Here is a 24472-nt window from a genome sequence, read left to right as displayed (position 1 = left end):
TCCATTTAAAAAAAAATTTTTTTAACGTTTATTTTTTAGAGAGAGAGAGAGAGAGAGAGAGAGAGAGAGAGAGAGAGAGAATATGAGCAGGGGAGGGGCAGAGAGAGAGAGGGAGACACAGAATCTGAAGCAGGCTCCAGGCTCTGAGCTGTCAGCACAGAACCCGACGCAGGGGTTCAACGCATGAGCAGCTGTGAGATCATGACCTGAATGGACACTTAACCGACTGAGCCACCCAGGCACCCCCCAACACTCCATTTTTAAAAGGTAAAATAAATTAGAAAATGTATTTTGATAGGTAAAACTTGACTTTACAGTCCATTTTTCTGGAACATATCTATTCTAATGTGAATAAATATCAACATAAAATGAATTATACAGTGGAACTTTCTCACAATAGTTTGTTTAAATAAAAGATTCTAATGAGTTTACAACAAACATATAACTATATATAAAATTTGAGGTTTTTTTAAAAAAAAGGAAGTCCAAATTAATAACTAAAACAAAATTTATGAGCTTAAACATACAGTATAAAAAGCATATACTATACTAAGATTTTTCACTAAACATGAAAATAAGACAAAAAATGGTAATTTAGCTGTTCTCCATCTCTACTGAAACCTAACATGAAATCAAGAAGAAAGTGATTTACATTTAAGTTTGACAAAAACATATACCTGCATTAAGAAAGGATGATTGAAACTACAGTGAAATCTCAAAAAACCAGCTAAGAGGACAGAATCTTTAATTAAATAGAACTTCCCCATAAAGAATAGTCAACGAAATTTAGTTACTCAAAAAATATACTCCCAAGAGAAGTTTTGGATTAAGTGCATATTTGGCCAGTTTTTTTTTTCTTCAATTTCTACCAAGAGGCACTATTATAGGTGATAGAAAAAATAAAAAATTGGGAGTTGGAAACTGAACTACATATACTCTGGACTCTGCCAACAAATATTTTTTTATCTTTAACTCAACCCTTTCTAGGGCTCAGTTTTCTCAAATGCAAGATGAGGGTTACAGCTTTTAAGGCTTTAGAAAAGTTTCAAACTTAAAATAAATCCTATGACTCTTTCTTAAAATAAAATATTAATTAGAAGTATGGCACGTAAAACAACAAAAGCCAAAAAGCTCTGCCTTTTTAAAGTAGGTCTGTAACAATTGGTCCATACCATAGTTTCTGAGGGATTTAATGAATTCTGATGGGTCCAAAACACACCATTTAAAAACCTCTCCGCACTAAACAATGAAAATAATTTTCAGAATGACATAACAGACACTGCAAGATTCAAAAAGAAATAAATTTTCACTGTAAAAAATTCAAAGAGGATTTTTTTCAACCAACCAGAAACTGGCCAACATTCAGTGAAAGTACCTATTTCTGAGAATTCTAATTAACTTTTGTTAATTAGATTAAATTATAGTTGCACTAAAGAAATTACAGAATTGTCAAGCATAAAGTATTTCAGAATATATATCTAGAAATAAAGAAACAGTGCTGTTTGATAGGAAAGAAATAGACCAAACTAGAGATAGATTAAACCCAATTAATTCCATAGAATATTTATATAAAATCCACTACTTGACAAAAATAATTTATTTTGAAATTCCATATTAGTTTTCTTCTTTTTTTAAGATTTTCTTTTTAAGTAATCTCTGTACCCAGAGTGGGCTTAAACTTACAACCCTGAGATCAAGAATCCCATGCTCCACCCACTGAGCCAGCCAGACTCCCACATATTAGTTCTAATGAGGCAAGTCCTATTTCACTACCACCAGACCCAAAGGAGCCAAAATGGGATACACGTCCCAAGTGCAGCCAGGGAAGCTCCATACAGAGAAGAGTTATACAATGGAACTTTCTCACAATAGTTTAAATAAAAGGTTCTAGAGAGTTTACAACAAACATAACTATAGATAAAACTTGAGTTTTTAAAAAAAGGAATCCAAATTAATAACTAAAACAAAATTTGTGAGCTTAAACATGCAGTATAAAAAAAGCACATACTGTACTAATATTTTTCACTAAACACAAAAATCACCAACATCTTAATATCTGGATCTGCACTTAAGATACATTTAAAATGACACATTTAAAAAAAAATTTTATTTACCTCTAAAGTGCCAAAAAAACAATTATTTTTAAATTGAGATAAATACATAAAATTTGTAATTAAAACAGTCAATCCCAATATGGTATGAAATTATATTATTTCATGTATTTAACAATGAAAAGTATAGTATATTTCCCTTTTCTTAAAAAAGTTTATTTCTTAAGAAAAAATAAACTATCAATAAGCTGTCCTTAAAACTGGTCTCTATTGTCTATAATACTCATTTGAAAATACTCTTACCTTTCTTCTGAGCTATACAATCGAGCAAGTCCAAAATCTGCAAGTTTTATTTGCCCTCTGGTGGAAGACAAAATGAACATAAACTATTAGTCTACTCTGAAATCATACATATTTGTACGTATTCATAGACATCTAATCCTATCATACACATTCATATTCTATTCCTAGAACTAATAAAAAATATACTTATATAAACTTTAACATTGATCACACAGCAGTACCCCAAGTCCTATAAGGAAAGGTAAACAGATAAACAAGTAAAAACAACAACAAACAAACAGTACTTTTCCTTTGACAATTTCAGCTACTATTATTCTAGTACCACCACAACTATTACTATTATTGTACTAGTATTAACAGTATTTTAGTATTAGTTAGTTCCTATTTAGACAAGTACACTTCAATGAAAATAAAATGAGATTATTGTTGCTACTCAGTATTAAGACATATTACTTGTTCAAATCAAATCAGTAAAGCATGAGAATGAAATTGTATCATTTTAAATTTATGTTTAATTTTCCAATTCTTAGAGGGGCTAGGTACATAGAACCCTTTCTAGTAACTAAAATCAGAACCAGGCATATCTCACTTAAATTAACAAGGAGTACTACTTAGAAAAGATTATCAGAGCTCAGGTTATGCTGTCAGTAAAATGTTTAACATAAACTTTAAATATCTACTTGTGTGTGTGTATAAGTATATATGTGTGTGTGTGTGTCTGTGTATACACACTTCAAAAAAAGTTCACTTTAAAACTGTGATACTGGTGTAAAACAAATTCTAAATTAAAAAAAATTCTTAGAACTATTCTTAACCTAAGGCTGAAATCATTATTAATTATAAGAATATCCATTCACATTATCTGGAAGAATATCAAATAAGAAAATTGATTAAGTATTATTTTATGTACACTAAAAACTATTATCAGAAATTAACCAAAGTGTATTTAACACATGTTCAGATGCAGTTCTGGCAGTAATAACACTGATTATGTTATAACAGCTTGAGCAATAAATTTTAAGTCTTTTTAACAGAATCAAAGTATACATTATATAATACTCATTTGAAACACATATATCAGACTCATACCATACCTATTATTTAGAAGAATATTTGAACATTTAATATCTCTATGCAAAAAGTTCTTCTTATGACAATAATCCAGGCCTTCCATAAGCTGTCTCATAAATGACTTTATGTGATTTTCATTAAAATGAACCAAGCCTGATTCCAGTAGTCCCATCAGATCATGGTCCATATATTCAAACACCAGATAAAATGCACCTGAGAACAAGAATAGTTAACACATTAAAATTTTTATTCTCATCAGACTTTTCTATAGGCTCAAAGTTTAAAAAAAAAATGCTGTGAAGAAAATTATCTCTTGAAAAGAAGTCCTACTTTGTGACTTCAATAACATTCATCTTTCTCTCTGAATTTAAAATCAATAAAAACATCCCAAGGAAACAGAAAACTGTTAAGATATGGAAATCAACCCTACAGTGCATAGCTTCTGGGCGTGATTAATGTAAAATAAATTAACTGTTTTATACACTGAACAAATTGTCTCTCAGCAGAAGCTGAATAAAATCAGTACAGTTCATCAAAGAAAATTTAGAAGTGTTAAAAGAATTGTATTTAATAAGAAAAGAATCTGAGCCCAGTTTGATTTTAGATGATTTCTATTAAGCCTTCAATAAACATATAATTTAATTCTGTTTGTACATCTCCAGAGCATTTGAAAGCACACAAATTACAACTTTATTTTATAAAACCAACTTAATCTTGCTACCAAAACCTAAAATAGCACATAGCACATACATAACAACTGTACTTATAAGAGATCCAAAAACCCTAACTGAAGCTTGTAGAAATTGAATCCAAAGCTGTATCTAAAAATATTCATGGAAAAGCTGACAAAATTCAATATATCTATCAAAGAAAATAAGCTATCAATATGCCAAAAAAAGTCATCTGAAGAAAGTTAACAATCAGTTCCTAATTAAAAACAGAGCCAAGATCTTACTTATAGTAAACTTAAAAAAATAATACTCTTAAAAGTTGGGGATGAAGGAGTGAACTTGTGACGAGCATCGGGTGTTCTATGTAAGTGCCGAGTCAAATAAACTGTACACCGGAAACTAACGTTACACTCTATGTTAACTAACTGGAATGTAAATGAAAATTGAAAAACAAGTTTATGATGGTACCCTTCTCTCAAACCAACAACCAAGTCATATTTAGCAGTAAAATGCTTGGTGTTATAAACAAGAAAAAACATTAATTATTACTAACTGCTGTAGAAGTTAGTAAGTAAAATTAAAGACAATGAAAGGAAGAAAAACAGAATTACTGGTAGACGACTATTTTCCTTGAAAATCCAACAGAATAAAAAGAGACTACCTGAGTTAGAGAAAATCATATACAAAAAGCAAAAGGTGCATTCATATATGCAAGTAACAACTTATTAGAAAATAAAATTTACACGACTCCACAGAAGAAACACTACTACAAATGACCAGGAAAATAAACTTTAACAATAACCATACAAATTAATTACGAAATACCAAACTATAAAATTCTGTACTATAAAATGGTTTCAATAAAAGAGCCAAGGATTTGTTTCTATTTTCTCTTGCTAAGAAGATACTTAACTTCACAAAATAATGCTAAAATTCACCTTAAAGAAAACAAGAACCAAAGTACCAGCCAAAATGTTTCTGAAAATGAACATCTGCCCTACCAGAGATTTCATATAACCTGTAGGGACAGAGAAGTGTAATATAATATACACCAGAAAATAAAGCGTCTATATACATCTAATAATTATGAAAGCAAGCATTTTAAGTCAGTGAAGAAAAAACAAGGTGAAGCTGGTATTGGAACAAATACCATAACCCCACAGGAAGATGGGTGAGTTACACCAAAGACAAAACACAACCCCATAAAAAAACCAACATTTCACTAAATAAAAATTTAGAATCATGTACATAAGTAAACAATATGAAAGATAAAGGCAAGGGGTGCCTGGGTGGCTCAGTCGGTTAAGCGTCCGACTCTTGATTTCGGCTCAGGTCATGATCTCACAGTTCGTGGGATCAAGCCCCACTGAGAACACAGAGCCTGCTTGGAATTCTCTCTTTTCTTCTCTCTGCCCCTCCCCTGCTTGTGCACGTGTGCGCTTTCTCTCTCTCTCAAAAATAAATAATAAATAAACTTTAAAATACAATTAAAAAAAAGGGAGATAAAGGCAAATGGCAAACTGGAGAAATATATTTGCTACAAAACAGATTAATATCCTTAATATAAAACAAAGTCTTACAAATTCCTTAATATAAAACAAAGTCTTACAAATCAGTACGTTAGAAGACCAATCCCACAATAGAAAATGATAAATAAAATGAACTGTCAATATGCAAAAGATGCTTATATCCAAACACACATTTCACTATCAATCAAAATATACAAAGCAATATACCACTTTTAACTGAAGGGTTACCTAAAGGGTTTTAACTAAAGGGATTTCAAAAGAAAGACAATAAATACACAGTATTAAAGGCCTCATGAGGGGCGCCTGGGTGGCGCAGTCGGTTAAGCGTCCGACTTCAGCCAGGTCACGATCTCGCGGTCCGCGAGTTCGAGCCCCGCGTCGGGCTCTGGCCTGATGGCTCAGAGCCTGGAGCCTGTTTCCGATTCTGTGTCTCCCTCTCTCTCTGCCCCTCCCCCGTTCATGCTCTGTCTCTCTCTGTCCCAAAAAAAAAAATAAATAAACGTTGAAAAAAAAAAAAAAAAAAGGCCTCATGAGGTAAATAGACACTGTTATGTAGTATCAGTAAATTAGAAGATTCATAAAATATAAATAGGCAATATACACCAAAGCTTTAAAAATTACATACCCTTTTATAGAGCAAGTGCATTTATAGATATTCAGCAAAAGGAAATAAAGATTGCAAAGATTTAGCTATAAGCATGTTCACTAAAAGCAATAGTGCAATAAAATATTTAAAGGCAAAACAATAGGCAAACAAAAAACAAACAAAAAACTGGCTTATTATGGTACATCTATACCATACCATGCGCTTTGAAAATTATTGTAGAGGTACAATATTGATGTGGAAACATATTAATGATGTTAAGATAAAGTAAGTAGATTATAAAATAGTATGTATTTGACAGATTAATCTTTGATGACATTAAATAACACAGTTAGAGAAAGTATTTAGAATGTGCATGGTGTTATACAGTTGCCACAAGCCACATGTGGCTATTCAACACTTGAAATCTGGCTAGACTGAATGTGCTGGAAGTATAAAATGTATAACAGATTTCCAAGACTTACTACAAACCAACAAAAAGAATATAAAATACTTTAATAATCTGTTATACCAATCACATTCTGAAATAATCTACTTGATACACTGGGTTAAATAAAAATATTATTTAAACAGACTGATTTTTTAAAATGAGGCTAACAGATAATTTTAAATTAAAATATAACGGCTTGCATTCTATTTCTATTAGAATTGAATTACAGGTGTAAGAATTAAAACGAAAACTATCTCTCTATACAGATGAAATTATCTTTGGTCCCTGCAAAAGACATAAATATTCAATGAGAAAATTATTAAAAACAGCAGAAATAAAACATAAAAGAGTCACTAACGTAACTACCAGTTAAAAGACAAAATGGAAGGCTCTGTTTCTAATAAAAGATTAATTTTTTTTTAATTTAAGGAATGCGCCAAATCCTTCAAAGATAAACTTGTAAGACTCTTACGAGACAAAACTATACACACAAAAAGTGCATACACTCTTAGATAGGAAGGCTCAACATGAAAAAGATGTCAATTCCCCCTAAGTAATTTATAAATTAATCACAAGCTCAATTTTTTAAAATACTTTTTCTTCCCTACAATTAAACATAAAGTTGATGTTATATCCACATAGAAAAATATAAGAATAGCAGTGAAAACATCTAAAAGGGGATCTGGGCAAGAGGCTCTACCAGATATAAAGACAGTGTTAATGTCTATAACTAGAAAGTGTAATATTTGCAAGTAAACATGAAATAAAGCAGAAATCCAGAAATCTATTACCCAAGCACATACAAAACTTTAATATATGATAAAGATGGGTGTATCATTTCAATAGGGCAAAATATGGATTTATTGACAATATTTGAGCAATTGAAATAGACAGAAACAGATAAAACTGGTCTTTTCCTCACAACATATACCAGCATAAAAAGCAAACGAAGTGCTAAATATAAAAAATAAAATCATGAGAACACTTAAAAAAAAAAAACAAACAAACAAAAACCATGAGTTTCTTCCTAACTTCAGAATGAGGAAAACTTTCCTAACTAGGAATCAAATCAAGAAGCAGTAAGAGGGAAAACACTTCCATGATGTGACTATGTAAAAACAAAAATCTATTGCATGGCTAAAAACACTACAAGGAAATTTAGAAGAGTTAAGCAAACTGGAAAATATTCAATTGTAACTTATATTCCAGGCAATTTATTAATATCCATTATAAAAAGTCCCTCTAAGTCGGAAAGAAAAAGATTAACAACCTTAAGAAAAGTAGGCAAAAAAAAGATACCCCCCCCCAAAAAAAACAAAAAAACCCACAACCACCAAAAAACCAGTATAGCAAATTGCCATTCCATCAATGGAAATTTGCTTAACCTCGCCCAGAATAAAAATTTATTTTTTCAAACTGAAAGCTCACCACAATAACAAACTGACAACAACCCTAAAGTATGACACCAGACTCTACTGCAAAGCTTGTAAGGAACACTCTCTTGGACATGCTAGGAATCTGTTAATATCTAATTTAATCATATTTAGCATTTCCCTTTGACCTATAACAAACCCAATTCTAGGAACCTGTCCCAAAATTCACTGACAAAAATGCTAAATGATGTAGGCACAGAGCTACTCAATGCAGCATTATTTCTAACAGTAAAAGACTGAAAACAATGTAAATGTCGACCAGCAGGAGACTGACCAAATAAACTGTACATCCACATGGTGGAGTGCTGTGTAGCCATAAAAAGAGGTGATGACAATCTCTACCACTATGGAGGAAAGAACCAGGCACAGGAGATCATTTACTATTATGCTCCTATTTATACAAAGAGAGGAGGGTGAATATGTAGAAAAGAAACTGAAATGAATTAAACTTTAAAAACAAAAACATAACAGTTACCCATGGGAAAGGGACAGAATGAGAAAAAGAGAAATGCGAGTGAGCCTATTCTGAATGTGCCCTGTTTTAAAGTTGTGAGTTTAGAGTCATGTAATGTTTTACATGATAAATATACATCATTAACCAAAAAGGGTAAGAAAGTATTTCCATAAAAGATCAGAAACAGATGAACCTAAATGTGTATCAAACTGGCTGCAGGTCTGTATCATAGTATTTTGACTAAATATCCCTAGTGGGGTATAGTCTAGGAACAAAAAGAAACATTAAGAAATGTAAAACTTTATTCAGTGTTCTTCTTAGTAACTAATATTAGCATTGTTATCTTGAAATTATGTGTATACTGTAGGACTAGGTTAGTACCTTGGGAATTAAGATTTTTAAAATAAAACAAAGAAAAGTATAAGATCAAACAAATATAAACCTTATTCTTTTAAATTAAAATTATCTACAGTAAGGGCACCTGGCTGGCTCAGTTGCTAGAGCATGTGACTCTTGATCTCAGGGTCATGGGTTCAAGTACCACGCTGGGTACGGAGCCTACTTAGAATAAAAAATAAGTAAATGAATTTCTTTAAAAACAAATTATCTATGGGTAGTCAGCCTCCAACATGGTCCCCAACAATTCTATGTCCAGGTATCTATGCCCTCCCACAATGGTTCGAGGGCAGCCTGTGTGACCAAAGGAATACTGCAGAGGTGATAATATCAATGACTGCCAAGGCAAGATCATATATAGACACTGCAGGTTCTATTTTACCTTCTCGAATAACTTGCCCTGGGAGAAGACAGCCACGAAGCTGTCAGGATAGTCAAGCAACTTTACTGAAAGGCCCATGTAAAGAACTGAGACCACCCACCAACCGTGGAACTACACCTTGCCAGCCATTTGAGGGAAGTTGATTCTCCAACTCCAGTCAAGTCTTCTAGTGACTACAGCCCTAGTCAACACCTCACTGCAACCTCATGAGAGAACGTGAGCCAAAAGTGCCCAGCGAAGATGCTCCCAAATCCCTGCCCATAGAAACCATAAGAGATAATAGCTTCCAGCATCATCTTTTAAGCACAACTGCCAAAGAATTAAGCTTATCTCTAAATAAGCATCTAGATCTAATTACCATTTATAGCAAATATGAGAGTTAGAAGAACAATCCAAAAACACCAAAAGGAAGCATTTAGCCAAATCCAAAATGTGGTCTAATCTTCAGTAAATAAATGGAATGAAATTTTTGAAACGTAAGAGCAGATAATTAACCACATACAATGTAGATGTTGTTTGCATCCAGATTTCAACAAAGCCCTCATAAAAAGTATTTCTGAGACAACTTGGTAAATGTAAAGATCAACTATTAGAAAATACTATAAATTATATAAATATTATATAAATTATATAAATATTATAAAAAACTGCCTCTTCTCTTTTTTAACATAACCACAACTTCATTATATACTATAGGCAGAGGATTAATCAAGTATTTATGTTTACAATATGATGCCTAAGACTCACTTAAAAATAATCCAGGCATAATAAAAACAGGTAGGGAGAGAAATGAAACAAGATTAGCAAAACGTGATAATGGCTAAATGTGAGAAATGGCAACAATGGGTTTCATCATACTGTCTTAAGTATGTTTGAGTAGTTCAATAATACTATTTCACTAATACTGAATTGTTTTAAATGTTTGCAACAAAAATGAATAAATAAAAATTTTAGTAGGTTTTCAAGTTATCCTGAATTAAGGGATAGAATGTTCCCATATCAAAATGTTTCAAAAGTTCCAACTTTCAAACTGGGTCATGAAATCAATTTAGTAAGTCATAAGCATTTATTTTTATTTTTAAAATTTATTTTTAAATATTTTATTTTTAAGTAATCTTTACACTCAGTGTGGGACCCAAACCCACAATCTCAAAATCAAGAGTCATACACTGCACTGACTGAGCTAGCTGGGCACCCCACAAAATGCATTAAAAAAAATTTTTTTTCAGGGCGCCTGGGTGGCTCAGTCGGTTAAGTGTCCGACTTCGGCTCAGGTCATGATCTCGCGGTCCCTGAGTTCGAGCCCCGCGTCAGGCTCTGTGCTGACAGCTCAGCCTGGAGCCTGCTTCGGATTCTGTGCCTCCCTCTCTCTCTGACCCTCCCCCGTTCATGCTCTGTCTCTGTCTCAAAAATAAATAAACATTAAAAAAAAAATTTTTTTAAAAATTTTTTTTCTACTGCATGTTATTTTTCCTTACATTGTATTGAAACATTAGTAAAATCGTATGTAATCATATTTTTTATAATATAGCATGCCAAGTAAACTTTCATTTTGGTAGGAATTTATATACATACATATGGTTAGAAAAATGTCCAATATCAAAATTCTAAGAGCAGTTTATCTCTGTGTGAGCAGATGGGTGATTTTTACTTTCTTCTTTTGCTGCCATTTTCTGACTTTTCTACGAGGAACACAAACAGTAATTTTTAAATATATTAACAACTATGTCTAATATACAATTTGTTAAGGAAAAAACAACCCAACTGAAAGAAATGGCAATGTCCCAAAGAATGCATGTGGGAAATCAAAATGGTAATAAGATGCTCCATAACTCACTAGGTAATCAGGAAAGTACTAATCAAAGAAACAATGAGGTACCATTTTTACCTATCGGACTGACAATATTCAGCAATTCTTTCTTTCTTTCTTTCTTTTCTTCCTTCCTTCCTTCCTTCCTTCCTTCCTTCCTTTCTCTAAGTTTATTTATGTAAGAGAAACAGAGACAGTGCAAGTGGGGGAGGATCAGAGAGAGGGAGACAGAGTATCCCAAGCAGGCTCCGGGCTCCCAGTGCAAAGCCCAAAGTGGGGCTCGAACCCACAAAACCATGAGATCGTGACCTGAGCCAAAACCAAGAGTCAGATGCTTAACCAACTGAGCCACGCAGGCACCCCCTCCAGTGATTTTCAAATGAAAGGAAACTCATGCACTACTACAACTTTTTGGCAAAGTAACCTGATTACTTACTAATTAAAACTACAAATGTCTGTTGACTTAGCTTCCCACATTTGGGAGTAAATCAAAGGAAATAATAGCACCAGTATGCAAGTATACATGTATACTCACACATGTATAAGGACTTTAAAAAAAAATGTTTATTTATTTTTAGAGAGAGATTGAGAGGGACAGAGAGTGTGCGCAGGGGAGGGACAGAGAGAGACAGAGAGACAGAGAGAGAATCCCAAGCAGGCTCCACACTGTCAGCCCAGAGCCCAATGCGGGGCTCGATCTCATAAACTGATGTAGGGCTAGATCTCATGAGCCATGAGATCAAGACCTGCGCCGAAATCAAGAGTCAGACGCTTATCTGACTGAGCCATCCAGGTACCCCATAAGAACATTTCTAGCAGAACTGTTTGTAATGGAAAAAATGATGGGAAATATTGAATGCCCATAAAGAATTGACTGAATAAAACTGTACATATCCACACTGTGGCACATCATGCAGCTGTGTCAAAAAAAATTCATCACCTAGAGGTATGTTTTATTCTTTAATAAGAAAAGTAAAATACATAGTAAAAAAGCAATTAGCACCAGGTCTTCCTGATTCTGGTCTGACATGTATGGAATTTGGAAGTTACCAATCCCATTGTTACAACAAGAAAATAGGAGAATAAACTGAAAATCAACAACTCTTCTTAGATCAGAGAATTAAGGGTCACAGAGCAAACCACTGCCCCCCAAATTAGCAAAGGAGACAGGTGGATAAAGAGAGTCAACTCACCAGAGCAGAAACCCAGGAACAGAAATCTCCATAGAAACTATTATCAGGGTAGGAAAGCCCAAAATGTAGTTGACAAACGGCTGGATACTCCACATGAACAAGTCTAACAGTTAAAAACTCCAGGGGATCCAGCCTTACATAGGTTCCCATACTTCTGCAAGTTTTCCCTTCAGGAAACCTACCAGGTTATCACATCAAAGATCACAAAAAAATTATACTGTGCTTCTAGCAAGGGGTGGGGGAAAACAGTCATGATCAAATACACTCAGAGCATTCTGTTCTTAACACAGCCTGCTCTCAAGAGAAATTATATTAACAGAGACTGACTGACTGGGGTTCCACAGAGCCTTATCAATCTGGCAGAAAAAAAATAAAATCCCATCTCCACAACACTCTAGTCTTTCACTCAGAGGAAGGAAATACTCAACTGCAGCATCCTTTAGTATTCCTGCCTTACTTAAGGGGGAAAAATATAAGAAAACTGAGAAACACTTCTGAAGGACACAGCCCAAGGATACAGGCTTACTAAAAAACAGACCAAATCATAGAAGTACAGAATACTTTTCCTCCCCCCATAACTTACCACCATATAAACAGGGCTTCTGTATACTAACAAGGGAATACAACTTAAAGAACTGCACATCCCGGATATTATTTAAGAAGTCGCCAAGGGGGGCGCCTGGGTGGCGCAGTCGGTTAAGCGTCCGACTTCAGCCAGGTCACGATCTCGCGGTCCGTGAGTTTGAGCCCCGCGTCGGGCTCTGGGCTGATGGCTCAGAGCCTGGAGCCTGTTTCCGATTCTGTGTCTCCCTCTCTCTCTGCCCCTCCCCCGTTCATGCTCTGTCTCTCTCTCTCCCAAAAATAAATAAACGTTGAAAAAAAAAAAAAAAAAAAAAAAAAAAGAAGTCGCCAAGGAACCCAAAAGACAAGAGGGGAGAGCTTAGCCTCTGACACAGCTTCAGCAAACAAAAAGCACAGTCTAGCCACTAGGCAGATAAACATAAACCATACACTAAAAGCCAATTTACCTCAGTTACTTTTATCCAATACATTGTGCGTCTGTTTTTCAACTAAAATATCATACAGTATTTTATAACACAATCTGAAGAGAAAATGCAAACATCAGAGTCACATTCAGATACAGCAGAAAAACTAGAATTATCACACAAGGAATTTTAAAAACTATAATTAATATTCTAAGGGCTCTAATGGGAAAAGTAGACAACAAGCAAGAACAAATGAGTATTGTAAGCAGAGAAATAGAAGTTCTAAAAGAGAATGAATAGGAAGTACTAATAATCAAAAAACACTGTAACAAAAATGAAGAATGCCTTTGATGGGTAATCAATATATGGGACATGGCCAAAAAATCAATGAGCTTAAAGATATCAAAAGAAACTTCCAAAACTGAGCTGGAAAAAAAAAAAAATGCAGAACAATACAAAATACTCAAAAAATGTGGGACAATTACAAAAGGTGTTAACACACATGTAAAGAGAATACTAGGAACAGAAAAAAGAGAGGAAGGAAAACAAAAAATCTCAAGTAATAATGGCTGAAATCTCCCCCAAATTAATGATAAATCCAAACCACTGATCTAGGAAACTCAAAGAATACCCAGGAAGACAAATACAAAACATCAACATCTAGGTATATCACATTCAAACTACTGAGAATCAAAGAAAAAAAAAGAAAGAAAGAAAAATCTTGAAAGAAGCCAGAGGGAGGGGGAAACTCACCTACAGAGTAGCAAAGATAAAAATTATATCAAATTTCTCCTCAGAAAGCAAAGGTACTGCTTAGAGAAAAATTACATCACTGAATGCATGTATTTGACAAGACCTAAAATCAGTAACCTAAGCATCCATCTTTCTAGGAAACTAGAAAAAGGGCAAATTAAAGTCAAAGTAAGCAAAAGAGAAATAATAAAAATTAGAACAGAAATCAGTGAAATTAAAAGCTGATTCTTTGAAAAGATCAAATAAAATTAGTAAACCTCTAGCCAGGTTAATTAGGGGAAAAAAGAGAATATGTACAAATTACAAATCTCAGAAATGAAAGAGGAAACATCACTATTTCTCTCAAAAACATTTTAAAGACAGTAAAGAAATATATGAACAACTCTGCCCACAAATTTGATAATATAGATGAAAGGGACCAATGCCTTGAAAGACACAATGTACCAAAACTCACAAAAGGAAAAATAATAGGCCTATATCTATTAAAGAAAATGAACTAATAATTAATAACCTTCCAAGACCAAAAGCATCAGGCCCAGATGGGCTTACTGGTGCATTTTACCAAAAATTTTAAGAAGGACATTATATCAATTCTCTACAATCTCTTCCAGAAAATATAGGGAGACAGACTACTTCCTAACTCATTTTATAAGGCCAGCATTACTCTAATACCAAAACTAAAGTCACCACAAGAAAGAAAAACTACAGCCAATATCTCTCATGAACACATATGTAAGAATCCTCACCAAATATAAGCAAATCAAATCCAACATGACCAAGTGGGATTTAGTTCAGGTATGAAAACCAGGTTCATCATTCAACAATTAGTCAGTGTAACCCATGACATCAAGGCTAACAACAAAAAAAAATTATCTGATCACAGCAACAGACGCAGGAAAAAGCATTTGACAAAATCCAGCACTCACTCATGATTAAACAAAACAAAACAAAACAAACAAAACAAAACTCAGTAAACTTCCTCTACAAAAGAGTTTCTACAAAAACCTGCAGCTAACATCATTCTTAAATGGTGAGAGATCTCCCACTGATAGCAAGAATAAACCACGGATATCCCCTCTTACCACTTCTACTCGTCGTACTGTAAGACCTAATTAATGCAGTCAGACAAGAAAAAGAAATAAACGGCATTATTAGAAAGAAAAAATAAAATGTGCATTATTGTCTGTGTAGAAAATCCCAAAGAATTACCAAAAAAAGTCGGGCAACTAATTAGCAATTGTAACAAGGTTGCAAGATACAAAATTGATGTACAAAGTTAACTGCTTTCTTATATACCAGCAGTGAACAACTGAATTCGAAATTAAAAACATTGTACTATTCACATTAAGAACAAAAATAATTAAATATTTAAGTTATAAATCTAACAAAATATGTACCAGAAAAACTACAAACCCTGATGAAAAAGCAAAAATCTAAATCAATGGAGACAGTCCATGTACATGGAGTGAAGACATAATATTGTAAAGATATTTCTTCCCAACCAGATCTATGCATTTATTGCAATCCTAATCAAAATCCTAACAAGTTATTTTATGAATATTGACAAAATGATTCTAAAGTTCATATGGAGAGGCAAAATTCCTAGAAGAGCAACACAGTAGAAGAATCAAGTTAGAGGACTAACACTATCTAACCTCACTTACTATAAGCTACAATACTCAATACAATGTGGTATTTGCAAAAGAATAGGCAAGTAGACCAATGGAACGGAATAGCAGAATAGAGAGCCCAGAAACAGACCCTTAAAAAACAGTCAACTGATCTTCAGCAACAGAGCAAAGGCACCTCAATAGTGAAAGGACAGTCTTCAACAAATGCTGCTGGAATAAATAGGCACTGGCATGCATGCCAAGAAAGAAAAAAAAGAAAGAAAACCCACAAAAAACAACTGAAAGAATCTAGATACAGATACTATATGCTTCACAAAAATTAACTTAAAATGGATCATAGACCTAAGGGTAAAATGTAAAACTATAAAGCTCCTAGAAGATAACACAGGAGAATATCCAGGTGACCCTGAGTTTGACAAAGGCTTTTTGGACGCACCACCAAATTTACAATCTGTGAAAGAAGAAATGGTGTTAAGGAAAAAGAGTTGGACTTCACTAAAATTAAAAACTTCAGCTCTGTGGAAGACCCCCTTAGAAGAATGAAAAGGCAAGCCACAGACTGGAAGAAAATCTTAATAAACCTATCTGAGAAAGGACTGGTATACAGCCATGTACAAAAAATTGTTTAATTCAACACTAAGAAAACAAACAGCCCAATTAAAACATGGGCACACGATCTGAACAGATACCTCACCAAGGAGAAAAAAAATCCCAAAAAACCCCACATACAGGTGGCACATAAGCATATGGAAAGATTCTCAACATCATACTTCATTAAAGAAGAGCAAACTGAGGGCCACCTGGGTGGCTCAGGTATGATTTTGAGGTTTGTGAGTTCAAGCCAACATGGGGCTCCCTGCTGTCAGCCTGTCAGCACAGAGCCCACCTTCAGATGCACTGTCCCCCTCTCTGTGCCCCTCACCCACTTGTGCTTCCCCCAAAATAAATAAATATAAAAAAGAATGGCAAACCGAAACAACAATGGGATACCATACACACCTACTAGAATGGCAAAAATCCAAAAACATTGACAACACCAAATGCTGGTGAGGCTATGAAACAGCAGACCTCTCATCATTCATTACTTAATGGAAACACAAAATGGTAAAGTCACTTCTGAAGACTGTTTGAAAGTTTCTCAGAAAACCAAATACATTCTTCCTATATGAGCCAGTACTCATGCCCCTTGGTATTTAGCCAAAGAAGCTACAAACATATATCCAAACAGAAACCTGCATGTGAATGTTTACAGCAGCTTTATTCAAACCCAAGCATCCAAACCCAATAATCCAAACCCAGCATGTCCTTCAGTAGGTGAATGGATAAATGGGGTACATCCAGCCAATGGAATATTAATTAGCACTAAAAAGAAATGATGCATGAAAACCATGGAAATCCATGGAGCAAACTTAAGTGTATTATTTAAGTGAAAGGAACCAATCTGAAAAGGCTACATACTGTTATTTTTCCAATTATAATGACATTCTGGAAAATGTAAAACTAGGGAGATAGTAAGAAACAAACAAACAGTATTTGCCAAAGAATTTAAATGTGGATATGAACAGGTGGAATACAGGGGATTTTTAAGACAGTGTAAATACTCTGTCAGATTCTCTGTCTCTGGGGGACTTTCTGTGCCCCTGTCTCTCTTTCTCTGTGTTCCTATCAGTCTCTCTCAAACTCTATCAAACTGTTGGATTCTCTGTCTCTCTCTGCTTGACTGTCTCTCTGACTCTCTCTCTCTCTCTCTCAACATATATATTTAAATATATATTTCTAGGGGCACTTGGGTGGCTCAGTTGGTTAAGCATCAGACTCATGATTTCGAGTCAGCTCATGATCTCATAGTTTGTGAGATTGAGCCCCACGACAGGCTCTGTGCTGCCAGCACGGAGCCTACTTGGGATTCTCTCCCTTCCATGTGCTCTCTCTCAAAATAAATAAACTTAAAAAATATACATTTCTATTATTTCTATTTCTATTGCTATTCCTATTTCTATTTCTATTTCCATTCCAAGACACAAAGGTCTTGAAGGATATATAACAGGCTGTTAACCCTGGATTAGGAAAAAAGTATCAAGAAAAAACCAGGAAATTAATTTTTTTCTTTATATATATTTGCATTATTTCAAAGATTATGATAAACTAATTTTTACTTTTATACTCACATTACAGAGGAACTCTTTCAAAAGAACATTAAAATAATAAAGAATTTATAGTTAAAAGTCCTTAAGATACAAGAGATTTTAAATTCAGTAAAAACTGATCACAATAAGCTCTACACTCACAGGCAAAAGCAATAAAATGCAAAACAGAGAACAAATAAATTGGGGGGAATAAATTACGTGTTACTTGCATTTCTGATTCCCTTCACTGAATAGACATTTGAATCATTACTGTTCATTGTAATTAGGCTGAGTCCTTAAATGTCAGCCCCACCAGAAGGTCAGGAACAACCCTTTATAAGGGGTAAAGTCAAGCATTTGAGGCCTAGGAATCACAACTTAACCTGAATTATATTTGGTGGAAACCCTCCAGTCAATCCCAGAACAATCCTATGCTACTAGGACATTCTAAGACCACAGGATATTTTAAGATAGACCTCCCTAATCCACACCTACAAAAGTCAAAGTACATTGACCTGAACAAAAAAGTTGATTTATCAATCTCCTAAATATTCTTTGTTTTGGGTATAGAGTGAAACAGAGTTTTCAAAATCCTACAGCAAGAGTCTAGTCTCCTCTACATCTCAGTGCTGGCCTTAAACTAAGAACCTATACTGTCACAAGGTGGCTGCTGCAACAACAGTTCCTTCTTGCTCTCAAGCTTACACCGCACAGGTGAGAGAACCTCACTCTATGCATGAAATCTTGGAATAAATCTCAACCTCATGGAACAGGAAGACCTTACTCTAACTGGCCAGTGATGTGCCCCTAAGGCGCTGCAAATGGAGTGAGCTCTACTGCTAGACCAACCAAGAATAGATAAAAGGTGGATCCTCAAAAACAAAAAGTCCACAGCTGTTACAGGAAGTATATAGGAAATGGGGTAAATGGGCGGTAGGAGACTCCAAAATACATCAAATACAATTATCAACCTCAAAGTAGAGCCACTATCAAGCTATATTCTAGGACTATGCTCTCCATTCACAACGCATGAGTCACAATTGCCTTTGAAGCACCTGAAATGTGGCTAGACCCAATGAGACGAGATGTGCTATAGATTTTGAAGACTTAGTACAAAAACATGTAAAACATCTCAATAATTTTTAAATAATCATTACATGTTATAATTCCGATTATATTTTGGGGTATTTTAAATAATATAAAATATTATTAAAAATAATTGGCAAGGATGGGACGCCCAGGTGGCTCAGTAATTAAGCGTCTAACTTTGGCCCGGGTCATGATCTCATGGTTAATGAGTTCGAACCCCGCATTGGGCTCTGTGCTGACAGCTCAGAGCCCAGAGCCTAGAGCCTGGAGCCTGCTTCAGATTCTGTGTCTCCCTCTCTCTCTGCCCCTCCCCTGCTTGCACTCTCTCCCTCACATTAAAAAAAAAAGATCATGATTAGCAAAGAGAAAATATTTTATTGTATTATTAAAAACATGGCAAAAAGGTAGGGAAGGGGAGGAATACATCCAAAAAATGAACAATAAATTCACTACCACACTGACTTATGTGAAAATCAACTGTCCACTTAGTACTAATTCAAATATAGTATTTCACCCATGACCAAAATATATGGAAAGGTAAACTCACGCCTAACATAATTTATAAAAATGTGGTGTTTTAATGTTTATTTATTTATTTTGAGAGAGAGAGTGCGAGTGGTGGAGGGGCAGAGAGGGAGAATCCCAAGCAGGCTCTACACTCAGCACAGAGCCTGACACAGGGCTCAATCTCACAAAACATGAGATCATGACCTGAGCCAAAGTCGTCTTTTTTTTTTTTATTGTTATTTATTTTTGAGAGAGAAAGAGAGTGAGCACAAGTGAGGGAGGGGCAGAGAGAGAGGGAGACACAGAATCTGAAGCAGGCTCCAAGCTCTGTGCTGTTTAACCCATGAACTGTGAGGTCATGACCTGAGCCGAAGTTGGATGCTTAACCGACTGAGCCACTCAGGTGCCCCAAAAGAAACACATTTCTTAAATAAATAGACCAACCACTCTGTTCGAGATTGCCTTATTTTTGAACATGGAAGGTTACCATGCTGTTAACTAATTACCATAATAAACAATGCAAACAGAAAAAGCACTCTAGGGTGCCTGGGTGGCTCAGCTGGTTATCCAACTCTTGGTTTCAGCTCAGGTCATGATCTCACGGCTTCATGGGTTCGAGCCTCACATCAGGCTCTGCGCTGGCAGAACAGAGCCTCCATGGGATTCTCTTGGTCTCTCTCTCTGCCCCTCTCCCAATTGTGCTGTCTCTGTCTCAAAATAAATTAAAAAATCAAAAAAAATTTAAAAAAAGAAAAGAATGTGAAAGACCAATCTACTTTCAACTAGCCATTCTAAAAATCATTTAGTATATTAAGCCTAGATCCTGCCTGTTCAAGGCAAATACAGTAATACTGGAAGCAAACACAAGGTATAGGAATGGTGAATTTGAACCCAAAATTACAAGTTTCCACTTGTAAATTCTAATCTATATTATTTTTGAGATCACATATGTTTTGTAAATGTATCAATTATTTCAGAATTTTACCTTTGTGAGACATTTTTCAATAGAACAGTCAACAGAAGTTTATGGCTTATAAGTACAGATATGACTGAGAGCTGCTGACATCAAGAGCTTAATAAGGTAGCACTGCAGATGTTAGATAAATAAAAATACTATAGTGCTGTAACTGAGGAGCTTAAAATGCAGTGGTATCCTGATTAGGGAATCGAGAAGAAACATTTTAACCTGGGTTTAAAATCAGGGCTAGGAGCAAGCAGGCTGACAGGGGCAAGGAGTATGCTCAGTTTGAGAAACCCTTGTGAAATGTCAATATGGAGACATCTAGTGAACAGTTGTAACTGTACGGAGCTCAGGTCTAGAAAATTTTTACGAGGTAACAGAATAGAGACAATGATGGTCAATAGCCTTAGCCATTGAGAGTATCTGAGAATTAAGATAAGACCACCAAGGACTTAACACCAACATTTAAGTATCAGGCAAAGAAGGGGCCAATGATCAAGGCCATGAAGCCACAGTCAGAGAAGAAAATAAATCTGACAAGAGCTTTTTCAGAAAAGGCAAGAAGACATTTAAGAAACAAGTCAACAGTAAATACTGCCCATATAAAGAAAAACTGAAAAATTACCACTGGTTTGGCAAGAGATCATTAATGACGTTATCTTAATAAAGTAGTAGGAAAATTCAGATGAATGTGTGATTGAAAAAGTGAGAAATACAGACAGCAATTGTTCATTACTCTTTCCAAATGTCTGGCAACAATGGAAAGGAACAAGAGTAATGGAGTCATAAGTAGACTCAAAGCAGAGAAAGAATTTTGTTTTGTTCAAGACAGAAGAGATTTGAGTAGGTTTAGTCCTGAAAGTAAGGAGCCAGAAAAGAGGGAAGAGGACGAAATACAGAAGAGATTAACACACAACCAAGATCCTAGGAACAAGAAGGAATCAGCTTTAAGCAGGAAGAAACATTACTTCAAAGAGCAAAATGGGTACAGAGTGAGGTGAGCGCATGGAAAGTCAGAAGTAGAGGCAGAGAATTCTCACCCTGTAAAAACAAAGTATAAGCTGCATTACAACTCTGTTTTCTCAAATTCAACATCAGAAATAATCAAGGAAGGAAAGTTAATGGACATGCTTTAACAGTTCTCACTGTAAAACTAAGGACTGCCAAAATTGCATTGTCTTTACTTAAGAAAACAAGGAAAAGAATCATAGTCTCAATACTTGGAATGTATACATTTTTAAGACATTTATATAAATTCAAAAACATTTCTGCCTGAAATCTGCAAGGAAAGAAAAAGAAAGTAAAAACATTTCTTCTTGTAGTCGTCTTTGCCTTTAATCCGTAATTGCTAGAAAACATGATGCTACATTAACCACTTAACATCAGCATCCTTGCCAAACCATACAGTATTACTGAGGATGGATGGGGACATTCCTAAACTCTCCTTTGACTCTGTATTCTGTCCAAGTTGGAGGAGAAAAAAGCAACTTCATTTCCCTATTCCCTTAAATCCTCCCCAGCCCAACCCCAATCCTCAGGTCTTACAATAGAATATCCAAGACAGCCAGTCTTATTCAATTAGAATGTTAAGCACCAAAAGGTAGAAAACTTGTCTATCAAATGTACTGCCTATTCCTAGCACCTAGAACAATGTAAAGCATGTAACAAGTACTCAACAAATACCTGTTAAGTAATTTCTTCGAAAAGTATCCAGACAATTTTATTTCGGCATTCAGTAAATTCATTACCCAAAGTCACTTTCTTATCTCTGCATTTTCCACAGGCCAAAAAGGAAAATGTGTCTGGGGAAAAGGGTTTGGGAGTTAAGTACTGGCAGAGAAGGAAGAAAGCTATCCTCCTCTGCTTCTCATTGGTACTAGCGGCAGAAAACTTAACAACAGATATACGCACATTACACGAAGTTGTGACCAAGAGTGGCGGTCAGCAGCAATAAAAAGAGAAACAGATCAATTCCTGAAATGGCAGAAAGAGAGAGGTTTGATGACTGTGCCTGCCTGAAACCAAATACCTCAAATCCAGAGATTTTTTCTATCACAAAAAAAAGCCCAAAAGCTTCCAATTCTGAAAACCTGAGAGCTCCTGGCTTGTCACCTGAAGGTCTCCATTTCTCATTTCAGGCCTCCAAGGTCACTACCAGTGACAGTGAGTGGGGTTACGAAACGTGCTCCCACCATGTGAAAGGTGAGGAGCAGAAAAGAGAAATCCATTGAATGCCACCACGGCTGAGAATGGCAGGAAACAGGTGTGTACTTGGCCTTAATATTTGTATTTCTAATGCATTTTCCCACAAAAATACTGTGATACATCAAAGTCAGATTTTCTACATCCTATTAAAATCAAACAAACTGAAATGTCCACTTGAAAAAGAGTATTTCTAGTCACTATTTTTCATATACCAGGTATTATGTGTATTTAAGAGTGGTTCTGATGTTTTTACATCTCATTTCCTTCTCTATTCCTCACAGATTTTTTATGAGGATTAAACGAGTTAATATTTTAATTTGTTTTATTTTTTATTTTTTTTAATTTACATCCAAATTAGTTAGCATATAATGCAACAATGATTTCTGGAGTAGATTCTTTAGTGTCCTTTACCCATTTAGCCCATCCCCCCCACCCGCAACCCCTCCAACAACCTTCAGTTTGTTCTCCATATTTATGAGTCTTTTCTATTTTGTCCCCTCCCGGTTTTTATATTGTTTCCCTTCCCTTATGTCCATCTGTTTTGTCTCTTAGAGTCCTCACATGAGTGAAGTCATATGATTTTTGTCTTTTTCTGATTAATTTCACTTAGCATAATACCCTCCAGTTCTACCCACATGGTTGCAAATGCAAGATTTCATTCTTTTTGATTGCCGAGTAATACTCCATTGTATATATATACCACATCTTCTTTATCCATTCATCCATTGATGGACATTTGGGCTCTTTCCATACTTTGGCTATGGTTGATAGTGCTGCTATAGACATGGGGGTGAATGTGTCCCTTCGAAACAGCACACCTGTATCCCTTGGATAAATGCCTAGTAGTGCAATTGCTGGATCATAGGGTAGTTCTATTTGTTTTTTTTTTGAGGAACCTCCATACTGTTTTTCCAGAGTGGCTGCACCACCCTGCATTCCCACCAACAATGCAAAAGAGATCCTCTTTCTCTGCAACCTCTCCAACATCTGTTGTTGCCTGAGTTGTTCATGTTAGCCATTCTGACAGGTGTGAGATGGTATCTCATTGTGGTTTTGATCTGTATTTCCCTGATGATGAGTGATGTGGAGCATTTTTTCATGTGTCGGTTGGCCATCTGGAGGTCTTCTTTGAAGAAGTGTCTATTCATGTCTTTTGCCCATTTCTTCACTGGATTATTTGTTTTTTGGGTGTTGAGTTTGGTAAGTTCTTTATAGATTTTGGATACTAACCCTTTATCTGATATGTCATTTACAAATATCTTCTTCCATTCTGTCAGTTGCCTTTTTAGTTTTGCTGATTGTTTCCTTTGCTGTGCAGAAGCTTTTTATTTTGATGAGGTCCCAGTAGTTCATTTTTGCTTTTGTTTCCCTTGCCTCCAGAGATGATTTGAGTAAGAAGTTGCTGCAACCAAGATCAAAGAGGTTTTTCTCCTCAAGGATTTTGATGGCTTCCTGTCTTACATTGAGGTCTTTCATCCATTTTGAGTTTATTTTTGTGTATGGTGTGTGGTCCAGGTTCATTTTTCTGCATGTTGCTGTCCGGTTTTCCCAGCACCACTTGCTGAAGAGACTGTCTTCATTCTATTGGATAGTCTTTCCTGCTTTGTCAAAGATTAGTTGGCCATACGTTTGTGGGTCCATTTCTGGGTTCTCTATTTTGTTCTGTCTTGATGATTACAGCTTTGTAGTATAGTTTGAAGTCTGGGATTGTGATGCCTCCTGCTTTGGTTTTCTTTTTCAAGATTGCTTTGGCTATTCGGGGTCTTTTCTGGTTCCATACAAATTTTAGGATTTGTTCTAGTTCTGTGAGGAATGCTGTTGTAATTTTCATGTGGATTGCATTGAATATGTAGATTGCTTTGGGTAGTATTGACATTTTAACAATAT

The 24472-nt window shown here is 35.1% G+C and overlaps 1 protein-coding gene across 3 annotated transcripts in view; it reads right to left on the bottom strand.

Annotated features, from left to right (window-relative positions):
* CDK13 (cyclin dependent kinase 13) overlaps positions 1-24472 on the bottom strand; it is a 123547-nt gene that overhangs the window by 39342 nt on the left and 59733 nt on the right. For all 3 annotated transcript variants that reach the window (XM_086697011.1, XM_025929994.2, XM_025929995.2), the window contains exons 6-7: positions 3449-3638; positions 2355-2411 (exon numbers count right to left, since the gene is read on the bottom strand). In XM_086697011.1, coding sequence (XP_086553137.1) covers positions 2355-2411; positions 3449-3638 — 247 coding nt within the window. The remainder of the gene's footprint in view (positions 1-2354; positions 2412-3448; positions 3639-24472) is intronic.

The sequence above is a fragment of the Puma concolor genome, chromosome A2 (genome assembly GCF_028749965.1).
Source record: "Puma concolor isolate L17-30 chromosome A2, mPumCon1.1.hap2, whole genome shotgun sequence".
Classification (NCBI taxonomy): Eukaryota; Metazoa; Chordata; class Mammalia; order Carnivora; family Felidae; genus Puma; species Puma concolor.
This window is presented reverse-complemented; position numbering and strand designations above follow the sequence as displayed.